We start from the raw sequence: 15,737 nt of genomic DNA, 5'->3' as shown, positions 1-15,737 counted from the left end.
CAAAGAAAAAACCTATTCAAAGAGCATGTTATCAATAAGAGAAAAATTTGTGTGGGTATTTTGAGTGACATCTTGTTGAATCTCTTATGAATCTTTTACCTTTTATTGGTAATTTGGATGATTCAGCACTCCTCCCAGATCTCGTATCCTCTGTTAACTTGCAGAGAACACACTCTATTCTATTGTCCAAGTTACTAACAAAGACGTTAGTCAGTACTGGCATCAGTACTGACCCCTAGTAACCAGCTGCCAAGCAGACTTTGTACCACTCATACCAGCCCTTTGAGCCCAGCAGCCTAGACAAATTTCCATCCAGTATAGTCTTACCTATCCCAAGTTATTGATTGGATTGACTAATTTGACTCTAGGATATTGTGGGAGACCATATCCAAAACCTTCCTAAAAACACAGGAAACAATACCCAGTGCTCTTCAAAAGCCCACAAAACTTGTCAGCCCATCACAGAAAACAGTGAGGTTGGTAAGGCAGAGTTTGAACTAGTAAATTCATGCTGACTGTTCCCAAACACCTTCTTGTTCTTCATGTGCCTGGACACAGTTTCCACAAGAATTTTTTCCACAAACTTCCCAGAAACTGAGGTTAAGCTGATTGGCCTTCTTGAAGATGGGTGTGACATTTTCCATTTTGAATAATTGGAACAATCCTCCAGCGTATGAACACTCAAAAATGGCAGGAAGTGACTTTGCAATGAGGTTGGTCAGCTCCTTCCCCACCCTGAAATTCATCCTTTCTGTTTACACGGACTCATGTGTCTTGATTGTTTAACTAATTCCTAACTCTATTTATTTTACTCTGGATAGAACTTGAGCCACTAGGGTAAGGGACTCAGAAGTCCTAAGGGCAAATCTTGCGAGTAAAAAACGAGACAAAGTCATTGAGTACCTTAACCTTTTTGAGTCCTTATCACTAGGTCCTTCACTCTACTGAACACAAATCTGTATTTTTCTTATGTTTTCTTTTTGTTATGAATGTGCCTATAGAGGTACTTCTTGATGACCTCACGAGTTTCAACTCCGGCTAAGCTTTAGCTTTCCTAATATCTGTCGCTCCATGCCCAGGAAATGTGTTTATATTTTTTCTGTGTAGTTCGTCCCGATTTCACATTACTTTTGCTTCATTTGAATTTGAGTTCAGTCAAGAGTTTTCTAGTCAGCCACAGTGGCTTCGTGCCATACTTGCCTGACTTGCAATGGGTTGCAATGCTCTTGTTGATGTCATCCCTCAGAATCTTGACTGTACTGTACTATGTTTGCTGCAGCCCCATCACGCTGCTGGTGTCATCAACATCCTCACCCCCAAAATCTGCTTTTTATTCATTGATTTGTACAACTACAACAGACTATTAAGGTGACTAGGCAGGAATATATAAAAAAAGATTCTGAGGCTCACCATTTGACAGTGTGGTTTTGCTGCAAAATTCCTATTCTGGGTTATACTACTAGAAAACAATCTGGAAATAATATGAAATAACTACTTTACTTAATTTGGCACTGTGTTCAGTTGTGGTCATCACATCTTCGGAAAGACACAGAGAAGCTGAAGAGAACCCAGAGAAGCAATGAAAGAAGAGATCAGGACAGCTGAGGAGAAGGAGTTGTCAAATTTGCAGAAAAGTTCCTTTAGGCTGTATATTTGGAAGAGTTTTCCATAAGGATAGTGAAGAACTACATAAGTTATCTCACTGTCTGTAGAACTCCCTTCCTTTCATTTTATGTGAGAAAAGGCCTCTATCTCTTAAATATCCTGAAATTTTTCAGGATAATTTCAGAGACGTTCCCATTCCAGCCTCAGGGCTTATAATGTTAAAAAAAATGTTCCTAAAGAAATGTCTTTTCCTGGAACTGAAGACTTTGTTTCTTTTTCCATGTCTTCCTTGTTTGCTTGGGTCTTATGGGATTTTGTTTGTTTGCTTTTTCTTGTTGTTGTGAATTTTTTTGGTGAACTTTTTTTCTTTCCAGAATGGTTATTTTGGTCCAAAAAATTCACTTTAAGCATTCTTTAATTGGAAACGGAGGAGACAGCCTGTACTCCCTGCTCTGTTGCATACCTCAGTTATGGCATCACTTGAACAGCTCTATAAACCAGCTCTGTGGTGATAATGTGATGAAGGCATGACCCTGTTCCCTTCCTTTCCTATTACTAAGGAGCAGTAAGGAACAAGTACTAGAATTTCTCCAGGATTACGATTGTCATGGAGAAGCATGTAGGGAAGGTTCTCTGTGTCCTATCCTGACACGTCTCTGACAGTGCAGAAACTTTCAGTCCTTTAAAAAGCACCTGTTAATCTATTTGTTTACATTAGTATTACCAACTAAAGATCATCAAGTAGCGAGTATTTCCAGAAAATATGGTAAAAAATGAAGGCATATGAAATGTCCTATTATGTGTTTAAATTACAAACTTTGGGAAATTCTGTTGTTTCAGGACAATTTTTATCATTGTTAATTTATCTTTTGAATTGGGCTACTTTCTTAACCTGGCAATTAAAACTGTGCCAGCATACAGATGACTTCCCCATATCTTGGATCAGGCTCTTCCTTGTCCTCTTTGGTTACCTGTGTGCACATTATCAGAGGTCTTACCCAGCTAGCCAGCAAACAGACATCATGTAAACCTGTTTCCCCTAATGCTGTATGTCTTATTTTGCCTGTGTACACAAGTTGTATCAATCTGCCTGTGTTCATTCTGCATGTCCAAGTAAACATCACCTTCACAACCAACCCTAGGAATATAAATGACAGTATGGTTTTTATTTCCTTTGTACAGTTTGGTCAGCATCTCAAAAATAGCTAAATCTTGTCAGTTCTAGCAATGCTTCTAAAAAATTTATTAATGTTATTTTCTTCCTGTAGATTATAACACGAGCGAGCAAAAGCAAGCATGTAAGAAACATGAACTTTATGTGAGCTTCCGAGACTTAGGATGGCAGGTATGAGTATAAATGCTTTTTCCTATCAGTTCCAATTGGGACTATCTATTTTACAGTCCCCCATTATTTACACCCTGTTTTCTTTCTGGTAATTGGTATATCACTGATGAGAGACAAATTCTTTAAATGCATCTTGTAACAAATCCCTATCTGTATTGCTATCACTCACTATCTCTTTACCTTTTTTAGCTGTTCTCTCAAAGATATTGCATACATTTGTGGCTTTATGATCTGGATTCATTCACATAAAGATAAATTTGAACTATTACTCAAGATATGAATGAATCTGCTGTAAATGAAACCGAAATACCCATTACCCATTACCAAAAAGTAATGCAACTTTTTTAATTTGCGCTTGGATTCAACCTGGTTTAGTGCTGTCTACTGCAGGTCACAGAGATTTCACTAGGAAATCTCCTTAGGGAAGTAAATCCTGGATCACTGCTCAGTGGTCTTCATAACACCATAGCTAATTTTATATAATTTCTGGAGAAAACTGGGGAATCCTGCCATACAGTAACAAAAAAAAAATGTAGTAAAAGGTCATGAAGTCAGAGGAGGGGCATTACAAGAAAAGAAAATAGACATCGATCTAGGGTTTTTTTCCAGAAAGCAAGGAACTCTCTATAAAGAAAGAACAAGAAGGCCATAGCAACCTATAACCTAGACATATTGCATATGTAGGCAAGAATTCAGAGATGGCTGTCTTTGCATTTCACATTTCTCTGAATTATTTTAAAACAACTCTCCAGGAGCAGAAGTCTATGAGGAGAAAAAGTATGCTATCTCTTTGGTGGCAGCTCATCCTTTATGTATCTAGCTCAGATTCTCGTATGGTCTTATTATCCTATCTGATATTTTGTAGTGTATTTATCCTCACAGCAGCCTGAAGAAGCAGGCAGAGGCTGTTTTTCCAAGTCTTCAAAGCATAATAACCCCACCCAGGGCCACAGAGCAGTCTTGTGGTATTGAACTCAGGTTACTGAACAAGCAAGACATTATGTCTCTGTAGATCACAGATTATTTTAAAGATATCAACAGCTTTTTAATTTTTCTAAACAGTAAATTCTGATATACTCCAAGATGTGCAAGGTTCTCAGATGAGTGGCCATAGTGGCCAAGGTGGCCATAGAGAAAAGAAAATATATTTTTATCCCAAAAAGTACCTTAAGAATTAAAAGTTTCAGCTGGAAAGCCAAAGCTACACTGTACAGTATTTGATCAGTGAAACCCAGGGTGAAATGACATACAAAAAAAAAAAAGATACAAACCCCAGGAAGTAGGTACCTGATCCTCTCTGTCCTTCCTGCAGCACTTCCATTACCTGGCAAAGGAGTAATTCAGCAAACTAAACACACAACTTTCATTAACATTTTAAAATATTTTCCCTCTTGTGGTCTTTTGCCTATACTGTGTTGCTAGAAACATTCAAAATACATGATTCATTGACATGCCAATGCGTAATTACTAGCAACCCTCAGTTTCATGCAATAATACAGTTAATGGTATTGAGTATGCTGAAGGAAGAGAATGCATTTTAATTACTTTTGTTGCACCAAGAAATGCTCAAGATTTTTGGTTTGGGAGAAAAAGTATTCTACAAATGTATTTTGATCTTTAATTCCCCTTATGGTCTCATTAGCTGGTATTCAGTACGGATTTTTAAGTTTAATTTAATTTTCATCTCTGTTCTGCATGAACAAAGCAATTACTTAAAAAAAAAAAGTTGTTTCACATGCCACCTTCTGAAGTTCCTTTTGTCATTGAACAAGTCTTAGTTTGATATAGTTCCAAATTCTCAGTGAGAAAAAAAATTATTGACTGGATCTATTTGCTCTTGTTTTAGGATTGGATTATTGCACCAGAGGGCTATGCTGCATTCTACTGTGATGGAGAGTGTTCTTTCCCCCTCAATGCCCACATGAACGCAACAAACCACGCCATTGTTCAGACTCTGGTATGCCTCTGCCTATGTTGTAGTTGCTTGTTATGCAGTTGTTAGTGTCTTTGCTCAGGGTCTGACTCTTGTTTACTACTATCGAATTTTGATTGTTTCTGGGTAAATGATAACCCATTTCAAAAACATGCATTGATGATTATGTTGGGGAGAGGATGAGCTGCTCCGAGTGGCCTGTGTGGTAGGTTCCCCCTCCATTTTAAATGTGATTACACGTGAGAGTACCGTGTCGTGTTACTGAATCGTTAGGAACAAAGGGGGCCCCCTGGTCTGACTTCCAAGAGTTTTTCAGCTTATTGAACTCCAATGTTAACATCTACATGCTATACCTTCCAGAAATGATGACACTTGGCCACTCTGTGGACCTTTGTTGTCAACTGTTGGCAGAGATACTTACACTGTAATTTAATGTGAAGCTTTGCAAACAGATGCATTGGCATGTAAGAAATTGTGTTCAGTCATGCCTGGCTTATAAATGCAATTTAAAAATAAGTGTGTTTGGATCTCTTGCTCAGCCTGGTACATGTAAAAGGGGATTCACAGCCAGCTTTCTGCCTCTGCTTTTTCTTATGTTTTCTCCTGTGCTTCAACAAAAGCAGCCAAAAAGATGATCTTAGTTGAGGCAGCTGGCTAGGCCTCCTCTACCCTGGCAGCATTCAGCTACAGAAATCATGACCTTTAGACTATGCCTAAATGTAATGCTGTGAGGCTGAAGTCTGGTTGGTTTGGTCAAAAATTGATTTTTCACCTATGCTGGCTGAAGAACTGGTATTAGCATTGGTATTAGCAGAATGATTAAGAAGCAGAGGAATGAGGGATAATAAACAAGGAGGGAGCAGCAGTACAAAATCAGAACAGGAAAGGGTTGCCATCTCTAATTTGTTTCTGGAAAGGTCAAGATACTCAACTGCAATTAGAGAAACATGGGTTTAAAGCTCCCTCTGATATAAACTGATAATAGCGAAGTATCCTGACCATCGGATTATGCTGACAGATCTGTCCATGGAAGATGATCTTTTTCTTTGATTTTCACATAAAAAATCTGGGCCTTAAAAACCTTTCCTCCTTCAGAAAGGAGTGCAGTTACTACCATCCCGGGACATCACCCCAAAACCCCCGTCAAATTTAATCCCCACACCAAAAAAAATCCCCAAAACAAAAAAGCAAATAAACAAAAATGAAATTTGATATCCTTCTGATAGAAACCAAATTCTGTTTGTGAAAATCGTCAAGTATGTCTAGCAGGTTGAATATTAGGAAGAAATTTTTTACAGAGAGAGCAATCAGACATTGGAATGTGGTGCCCAGGGAAGTGGTGGATTGGCCGCTCCTGGAGGTCTTTAAGATGAGACTGGATGTGGCACTTAGTGCCATGGTCTAGTAAACACGACTGTGTTGGATCAAGGGTTGGACTTGATGATCTCAGAGATCTTATCCAACCCGGCTGATTCTATGATTCTATGACAGGGACATTTTTAAAAACTCATCATATGATGAGACCTTTTCCTTTCCATTCAGCTTTTGTTTACTCACCCTTTCCAAGTCCAGCCACCAATGCAACATTATTCTTCTATACCAGATTTCAAGTCAGCAAGATTTATAAAAAGAAGGGAAAATGTCAGGCTGGAAATAAATAGAAGTGTGTTAAAGGGTTCAGGTGAAAGGAAACAGAAAATGCCAGCTGGCAAGGAATACAGCAATGTGTTTAGGAGACAATGAAGAACAGTTCAGAGATAAAAAGAAATAGGCCAGTAAAGCAATAGTTTAGCATTATGTAAACATTGTCCAGAAAAGTTGCCAATATCAGTGAGATCCCCAGGTTAGAGTTCCCTCCTGCAATTATGGACTGTTAAATAAGAATTGGCCCAACGTTAGTTTCTATTATGTGTCTTTTGTGTCCAAAAATGATTAATTTCCAGTTGTTAAGAAATGTGTGTAGTTTGTCCTATTTTTTAAATTGGATAGTCAAATTTTTCCCATTATTATGGCCTTTTTGGAATTGCGTCTCCCTATGCATGTACAGTACATGCATTCAGTTGTGCAGCCAAAAAATCATGAGGCTAATTAAATTTTAGCTGCACATAAATTAGATGAGATAACAGTAGTTGAATGGTTTCTGGTTTAAATTATACAAAATTCAGATTTACACAAGGTGTGCACATGGGGATGGTTTGGGAAACAATTATTCATACACCCCACCCTAATCTAAATGTATTCATCTCCTGGCCATACTGATTACACCATTCTGAAAAAGCCCATTTTTTGGGTTGGGAAATGATTGTTCCTTGGTACCCCTCCAAACTTTGCTGACTCTTTTTTTATTTTCTTTTGTAATAAGAATGGGAGAAATGCTAGGCCAGTACCTCTCTCTCTCCTTTTTTCTTAGCTGAACTTAGGTAAACAGATGATACAGATCCATATAAATACAAGATAGGCTGCATTTAATGTGTTCTATAAGCTTTCTTCATCACCCTCAGATCAGGCTCAGGAGACGCGCTGACTTCCTGGTCGTGAGAGGCAGTGGATCAGCAGGTTGGCTCGTGCTGAATTTGTAGCTAACAAACACTTGAAAAGCCTGTGACCATCACTGCCATGGTTAGCGGGGCCACGGAGCTTCCAGCTGGGGTGGCAGAGGCTGGTGGAACCAGGATTTATGACAGGGCAAACATCTGCCTGGATGAGGCACAATCATTCTTTTCTCCAGTGCTTTGCTGCTCATTTGTTAAACCATTTTTAAGTGTGTGTCTAAACCTTTACTAAACTGCTACTTCAGGATTTATTATTGCTCATTTCAAAAGACCTTCTCATGGTAACAGTTATGTAAAAATTGTTTCCTGATAGACTGTTCTCTGTTGTCTGGCAAAGGCTCTGAGCTTATATCACTGCAAGACAGATGGCTCTAACAGATTTACAAAGACTTAACCTACAAATGAAACCTATTACTGCTGAAGTCTTCATCCATGCCTTAATAATCTCTTGCCCTCTCTATTACAACTCCCTCTTCTCTGGCCTCCCCAGTTTCCAAGTCTTCAGCATGTGTAGAATATTACATTCAACCTTCTTTAAAGTACAAAGAACTTGTATTTCCCCCATTTTCAGATATTTCCACTAGATCTTGTTCGTTCTGGGATGCTGTTCAAAACTCTTTTCCTTCTCTTTAACCTTTCATTGATATAATTCAGCCTAGAGAACACAAAGACTTTTCTTCCTCAACCCTTTCCCCAGACATTTTGTCCAGCTGGCACCCACGTTATGAATTGATTTTTACTTCAGGGGAAGTAGAATTGGATCTACTGATATGTAGATAAGATCCTAAAATGCACTCATACTGTCTAAGAGCACATATCTTACAATTTCATAGGCTGAAAACAGTTCCAGAGCCTTTGCTGTCTGCAACAGATTTTCCTCCATGCTGAGATCCCAACACAGGAAAGCATTTTTTTGCACATGCTTGGGTCCTGGTGAGACTCAGGGCTTGAGCCTTTGCTTCATGTTAAGCACTGTCCTCCCCAAAGATGGTACGCACAATATGTTTAAATGTTTTCCTGAGCAGCTGCCTAACTCCAACTCTTTTCTAAATTTCATCTGAAAACCAACTTTCTGTCTTGGCCACTTCTCCTCATTTATCTCTCCATCTGCTTTTATTGTATAACTCTGCCCATGCAATTGAAATCAGAGCAATGCTCTGGAGGTAAGCTGTGCTTTAAAGTTGCTAACCAGGGAAAATTTGTGACCACAGCCTTCTCTGAATTGCAAAGACATGTTTTCCACTGATGTTGTCCTTGTACCTCTCTGTTTGATATATGAGCTATGTATTTATCTATCTTTCAGGTTCACTTGATGTTCCCTGATCATGTACCGAAGCCATGCTGTGCACCAACAAAACTGAACGCAATCTCCGTGCTCTACTTTGATGACAGTTCCAATGTTATTTTAAAAAAATACAGGAATATGGTGGTGCGTTCATGTGGCTGCCACTAGAATAAAAAGATAATCTAAAGCAGAGGGGTTTATTCAAAATTGTAATAAAGTCAAGATATGAGCCTTGCTGATGAAAAGGCAGGCCTAAATTTATTCCATTTCATGTCATCTCTCATTTAATTGTACAGTATAATGTATATAGTAGCTTTTATTTATTTAAAAGTATATAGTTTCTTTTGTATGAGCAAAATTTCAGAACCGTTTATTTTATGGGTCACCTCACCATGCAGTAGAAGTTCACAAACTAGTTTTTCAATGGACCATGCTGAAATCTGTTTCATTCTGTTTCAATATTTTAAGGTAAAGCCTTTGTACAGAATTTTTTAAAACTAGAAACTCCAGAACTTCTGTAACGGCTTTGTATTGTTAAAGGAACTAAAATACATTTGATCATATTGTGCCAATGAAAACTGTGGCGAGGTATTTATTTAGAAAAAGACACAGGGAAAAAAACTAAACAAAACTGCTCGACTAAACATATTTTTTCTTTTAGAAGTTCTGCTCCATTAGAAAAAGTGAAATGTTGAACAGTGCTTAAGTAAATAAATAGTAGATAGAAAATAGAAGTGAAAAAATTGCACATAATTGTTGTAACTATTTTCTTTAACAAAATGAGTGTAACTGGAGGAGTATGTTACTTTTTGGCTTGTGAGCTGCAGAGTTTGCAAAAGGCTCCAGGCTTCGGAAATTCTGTGTAGACAGACTCTTGCCTTTATCTAGGACTTTCCAAGTTAACACTAAAAATTGAACTACAACATTCTTACCTCTAATCATATGAGTCTCTTATCTACTACACTGCTCTGGCAAGTATTTTTATAATAGCACCACAAGGTAAAATCAAACAAAAACCACACAATCCTTCCCATTATATACACAGTATATACACTATATACACAAAATATACAGAAGATGCAGTATGGAAGAGCTTTGCTTTATTTAGCTCCTACTTCTGGATGTGTTTTGTGAGTGTGTGAGGGAAGGCATTGGGTATGCAATTGTCACTTCTTTAATCAAAAGTCATGTCCCTAGTGGTGGCTGTTTTCAGAAAAAGATGAAAAACACCTTTCATAACAAGGCATTGGGTAATTTGCAGCCTGTTTTCAGTCTCATCTGCTTTTCTATCCCGTGGGAATTAGTTTAAATAATGAGACTCAATGTGGGATATTGTTCCTTTTATTTTGCATTAACTATTGTAACTTTGTTATAATTCTTAAATCCATATAATAACTTTTTAATCTCCCTAAATTTTTGGCCTCAAATCAAATCCTGTGGTTGTGAATTGCATAACCAGTTACAGATTACATTTCCACCACCACTACATATATGCTTATTTTGAATTAAGGACATTTAATGTCTTTGGACACTCCTTTGTTTTAGTGTTATGACAATGGGAAAACAGAAACTCTGTTTTCTCTCTATTACATGGCTAATTATAATATATGCTTTTATCAGGAATTGACTTCATTAAAAATACTTCATTTAAACCATTCTCAGAGAGTTGCTAAAAAATGCATAGGACATATCAGTTTCTCCTTAGACAGTCTATTCATGTAACTCTGACTTCTCTGGTTATTTAAAATGTATTTCAGAAAACTCAGATTATTACAAACTGAAAAAATTGGTGTGTGCGTGTGACTGTGTGTATGCATGTGAATGTGCAGCTGCCGTTTTTGCAGAAACTAATTTATTTTATCTTGCTTTTGGAGTAATACATAAATCTTTTTTATGCATACACTCAGTTAAAAAAAGAAAATAAATTAGCAGTCCTGATTTCAGTCTTGGGAACTCTTTCCTCTTAATAGAACAGTACCATTTTACACTTCCATCTCTGTTTTATATTGGCATTACCTACATATCTACATTTAGTTGCAGATTATGCACAAGGGTGTATGGCAAAATATGTCTCCATCTGAATTACCATTTTGGAACGGTTAGATTCCTGGGTTGTCTTCAAAAATTTACTGGTTTCTTTATAAATTGGGTAGGCGGATATGCTTTTTTTGAACTCAATTTATTCTGAATGGAATTTGATGGATATTAAATTTTGGGTACATTAAGTAATATATTTTTAAATAATGGTGTACCATTTTGAGACTAAGAAGCTGAAGATTATTGTTATATTATTCTTTAAAATATGCTGTTGGAATATATTTCTATATTTTGAGACATAATAAACCTGTAATAACATTTTCCTCTGCTGTGATTTTACTTCTAAGATGCATGACAAAATGGCAGTGACCTGATGTATTCTTTTAAAGTGAAAAGCAAGAGATCATCAATTTTGCTACAGTTCATTTTTAGTACAGACATTTTGCAAAATTGCTTTTATATTGTTACTTCTTAAACTGCAGATAGTGAAACATCTACACTAGTGGTAAAAATCATGCCTTCAAATGATACCTCCAAGTGCTAATACTCTACTCAAAATATACTAGAAAGGAGAAATTGTTTTTAAAATTCTCACTAAATACATAACTGGTCACTCCTTTGTTTGAAATGAAGGACAGTGGTACCACATCTTCTACATGCTCTGGATAAGTGAATATATGCATGTTTTCATGCAAATTTGTTCAGGTAAGCTCTTCTTCAGTAGTAACTAATACAGGGCTTTTTGTTCTTTTACTTGAACCTATCAAATGCCTGTTATTTTATAGATATTTATGCATAATATATACACACATATTTAATGCAATGTGTACATCATTATATCAAATATATACCCATATCTGTAGTTATGAAGCTATTCTCTAGTTATGAAGGCCATTCATTGTCGTTCAGGACACAAGATATTTGTTCTTTTTAAAGTTGTTTAGGCTTTCTGCATCTTTAACAACTGGGAAACCAGAGAAAAAGAATAAGCCCTGTACAGAATTAATGTTACATTATTTATACAAAGCTTTCTGGTAGCTGACAACATAGCAGTACATCTGATCAGTACAAGACTCAGCTAAAGATATCTTGGAGAGACATTGGCATGGACCTCTTCAAACAAAACCATGATCATAGTTTGTTCTGTTTTGCATCTGTCTGAGGGACTGTCCTGACTGACACGTCCTTAGCAGCACCATGACTCTTCCTTCTTCGATGGCCTGTGTAAGTAAATATGCATTTGTGTGAGTGATTAGGTACGCAGCAGAAACGGAGACATACAAGGAGCTCAGGTAACTTTAGGAATAAGAAACCAGTCCTTTCTAGCTGCACGAGAGCGGAGCTCTTTATTTTGCATACTGGCACATATAAAACTATAGAACTGTAGTTAGTCTTTATATTATTATAGGAGTCAATTGTCACACCATTTGGGGCTTCATTTTGGTAAATGGTGTATGCATGAGCAATATGAGTTACATCTATGCTGCAAACATTCTAACTGAATCTCTCTTTAGGGACAACGTAGAGACATTGCTCTTTTAATTGCAATTCATCTATTTCTCTCCAAAAACTAGTGTGGGTTTAGAACAGTCACACTGCTTTAGACCTTTTCTGTGCAACTATAATCAATGACAATTCCTGACACCTTAAAAATAAAATTACGTTGTCGAAAAAGTTTTACTGAAATGTTTATTTGGGATGTGAAGCTTTGAGAAATCTTCTGTTATCATGATGAGATGTCAGGCACTACTGTTTTGGAATATTATTATCCCTACCTTTTACTTGGAAAAGGTTGGGTTGCTGACCGTGTTTTTCCTGTTTCTTTTTGGTTGGTTGTTCGGGTTTTTTTGGCAATTCCTGTTTCAAAAAATTTAAAAAATGGTTTAGGCTTGTACTCATAAGATTTTAAATTGTTTCAGCAATAACTAAAGGATTCAAATTATCAGGACTTTAAAATGATGTTATTTGCAATCTCTACCAGCTTTTCTGCTCACACATTCAGCTGTATATAGGGAGAATCTGACATGTGGTGCCTGAATGACAAACCAGACATATGTGAAGTACAGAGCATTATCTTTTACTATCTCGTCTGCAGTCACAGAACTTGCAGAATGTGATTTACAATGTGTTGCTGAATTCTTACTCACAGGGCTTGAGCAAGAACTTGATTAAAAACAAAAGAAAACTAAACTAAAAATTCAACGAAAAACAGCGAGAGGAGGTTTACTTGCCATCTTAATTCAAATAAATCAGCACCAAACGTGGTACATGAGGAGTTAGGAATCTCATGCGAATTAAATGGGCCTTTTGTATTCTGTTTTCCATATTTGCAACACATGACATAGACACTTCTGACTGCTATATTTCCAGCTAAATACTTTCTGTTCTCTTCCTGTACATTTTTGCTTTCAGATAGGCACCATCAATTATTATTATTAATATGAATGAAGATATTTTCATTGCTTTAGCAGATGTTAATGCTTTACAAAAGAAGTATGTGTTATTAGTATTTCTACTTTACAGGTACAGAAAAGTGGAGAGGCAAGGCAAAGAGAAAAGTAGATGAGAGGCAGTATAAGGAAGACAACCAGATCTCTAGTGTCCCAGTGCCCTAAACCCCGTTCTGCGCTCTTGGCCAGTGATGCATACACTTGGCACTCAGGTCCCTGCAGCTCATAACTTTAAGGGAAGATAGGCAGCCCTAGGGGTTACCTGGACCTATATTTTGCATTTACCAAGTATTTTTCTATTTTCATGGTTATTTGTGTACAGGATGCAGACCACACTTTTCCTGTGTGGGGGTGGTTATATTTTAAAGTTACTTCTAGGGAACCAACCAGGATTATCTTGCAGCAGATTTTGGAGCACCTTTTCAACAGGGTCATAAATCTACACCAGTAGAATTGAAGGCAGTGTTACATCCCTCCCTTTTCTTACATTTTACTCCTGCTCAGTGGGAAGTTCAGCAATGTGTTAAGACTGAGACTGTGTTCATATCTGTGTAGCAGGGGTTCTCAGGCCAGATGTTGGCTGGAGATATGAGAGCAACATATTTTGTAGGGAACGGCTCTCAGAGAATAATATTGAAGCAGAGATATGGGAGCAGCATCTTCTCTGTAAAACTTGTCCTGGTCTCTTCTGGGTCTCCAACTGACTTGTGAGCAGAAACATTTGTGAAAATGAGAAAACTTTTTGACTAAATTGTAAGGAGAAAACTTGCTGGGGGCTCTTTCTGGCATCTCTGCCTCTGTAAATTCTTTGACAAAGGAGAAAGCCAGGCTTGAACCTGGAGCTACTCAACTGCACAGAGACCAAAAGTTGAACGAGACATGGTGTAGAAACACGCTACATATATCAAACTCCCTAAACTGATCTAATTGGAAAATAAAGTTTTTCATGCCTGATAATTTTCTTGGTTGCTGAGCTGTCTTGCCACAAGAACGTGTGTTCCCTTTTATTTGAGCAAATTTTACATCCACCACTGGAATTCCTTACCAAAATTAGTGTTTCTCCCTTAACCTCTGCAATGGCTCTTTTCAGCCTTCTCTGCATGTTATCTGTTTTATTATTCAAGGCTAACAGCTCCCACAGGGAATGCTCTTTCATAGACTATGCTGCAGAGATAGAACAAAGACAAGACCTGCCAAGTCAGTTACTTGTTTAATTGGGATGTGAATCTTTGAGAAATCTTTTTGCTTACTCTTTCTTTCTTTTTTGCATGCATTTGGATTTTTCTTGGTTTGCTGACTTGGTATGAATTCTTGTGGATAAAACCACGTAGGTAAGTGCACAGATTTCCACTAAACCTTTCTGTGAAAAGCATTTGTGCATTTAGCAAGAAACAAAACTTCCTAATTGGTTTCCTCTTTACAAATGGAATTGATATAGCTAGTAAAAAACTTGTATTCCCCATAAAGATTTTTTAAAAAATTACTGAGCCTGGCTACCCTTCGTGCTTTGAAATCTCTTAATTTAGTAAAAATTTAGCATTTCTAAGTAGCAGGACCTATATTCTGTACCTCAGGACATAGATCCAAGAACCAGATCTCTATTCTCAGATACATTGATGTACATACAGATCTATCAAAATTAATAATGCCCTTGAAGTACTCATAAGCATATTTCTGATTCTTTCTGTTTACTCGTATTAGACAGTGAGGTAATGTTATTCACACCAGAATACAATTAACTGCTTAATTTCTTCTCCTTATAACCAAGGCATTATGCTTTTACTCTTTCCTCTAACCCATCTACAACAAAATATGGCTGAAGGTCACTTAAAATTATGGGAAAATTTTTTCATGCTTCATAACTGAACTGAATGTGGAAATTCCCAAACTTTAATTAGAATTTTTAAAAACTATGATGAAAACAGTTTTTAAAATGTTTTTAAAAAGATCCCAACACCAGTGCTGTAGAAGTGGCAGTCAGGGCAGAGAAGCCAGGACTGTGTTCATAGATGGCAGAAGCCCTGTATGGGGCTGTGGCTGCAGGGTGCCGGTATGCTCAGATGAGGAGCCAGAAGCCCACATTTGTGGAAAGGAGCCTGGAAGCTGCAGGGTTCCTTTCTCTAACACTGTGCAGACATGTGGGCTGTCCGGCTAGGAAACAGGAGAGGTATCTCGTCGAATAGTGCACAGTAAAACCCACTGAAAATGCCTCCATTTAATCATAAAAGTGCTTAAAGATATGGTTCTATTTCAAAAATAGAAATGTATTCATTGTGAAATTCCCACTCTGGTTAAAATTTCTCCTGACATTTCTGAGTGAAACTTCACTGACATTTTCACAGAGGTTTGCTCATTTTTGGCAGGAAAGAATTTGACCTCTCTCTTCAATCATGTTACACCCCATTTCAACTGACTGTCTCTTTTACCATTCTCTTAGTTTTTCCCATGATGTAAATACATGCTGCAGTAGAAGCAGCAATATTCCTCTGGATTTACTCTAGAATAGCTAAGTAGTGTTGCAAAATATTTC

General features: G+C 37.3%; 1 protein-coding gene across 1 annotated transcript in view; it reads left to right on the top strand.

The window, feature by feature from the left end:
* BMP5 (bone morphogenetic protein 5) overlaps window positions 1-11,075 on the top strand; it is a 55,918-nt gene extending 44,843 nt beyond the window's left edge. Inside the window, exons 5-7 of the mRNA XM_027730591.2 lie at window positions 2,874-2,950; window positions 4,797-4,907; window positions 8,739-11,075. Coding sequence (XP_027586392.1) covers window positions 2,874-2,950; window positions 4,797-4,907; window positions 8,739-8,888 — 338 coding nt within the window. The 3' untranslated portion in view covers window positions 8,889-11,075. The remainder of the gene's footprint in view (window positions 1-2,873; window positions 2,951-4,796; window positions 4,908-8,738) is intronic.
* Window positions 11,076-15,737: the final 4,662 nt, after the last annotated feature.

Source organism: Pipra filicauda, unplaced genomic scaffold (genome assembly GCF_003945595.2).
Source record: "Pipra filicauda isolate LSUMZ 115617 unplaced genomic scaffold, ASM394559v2 scaffold195_size2193078_pilon, whole genome shotgun sequence".
NCBI lineage: Eukaryota > Metazoa > Chordata > Aves > Passeriformes > Pipridae > Pipra > Pipra filicauda.
This window is presented reverse-complemented; position numbering and strand designations above follow the sequence as displayed.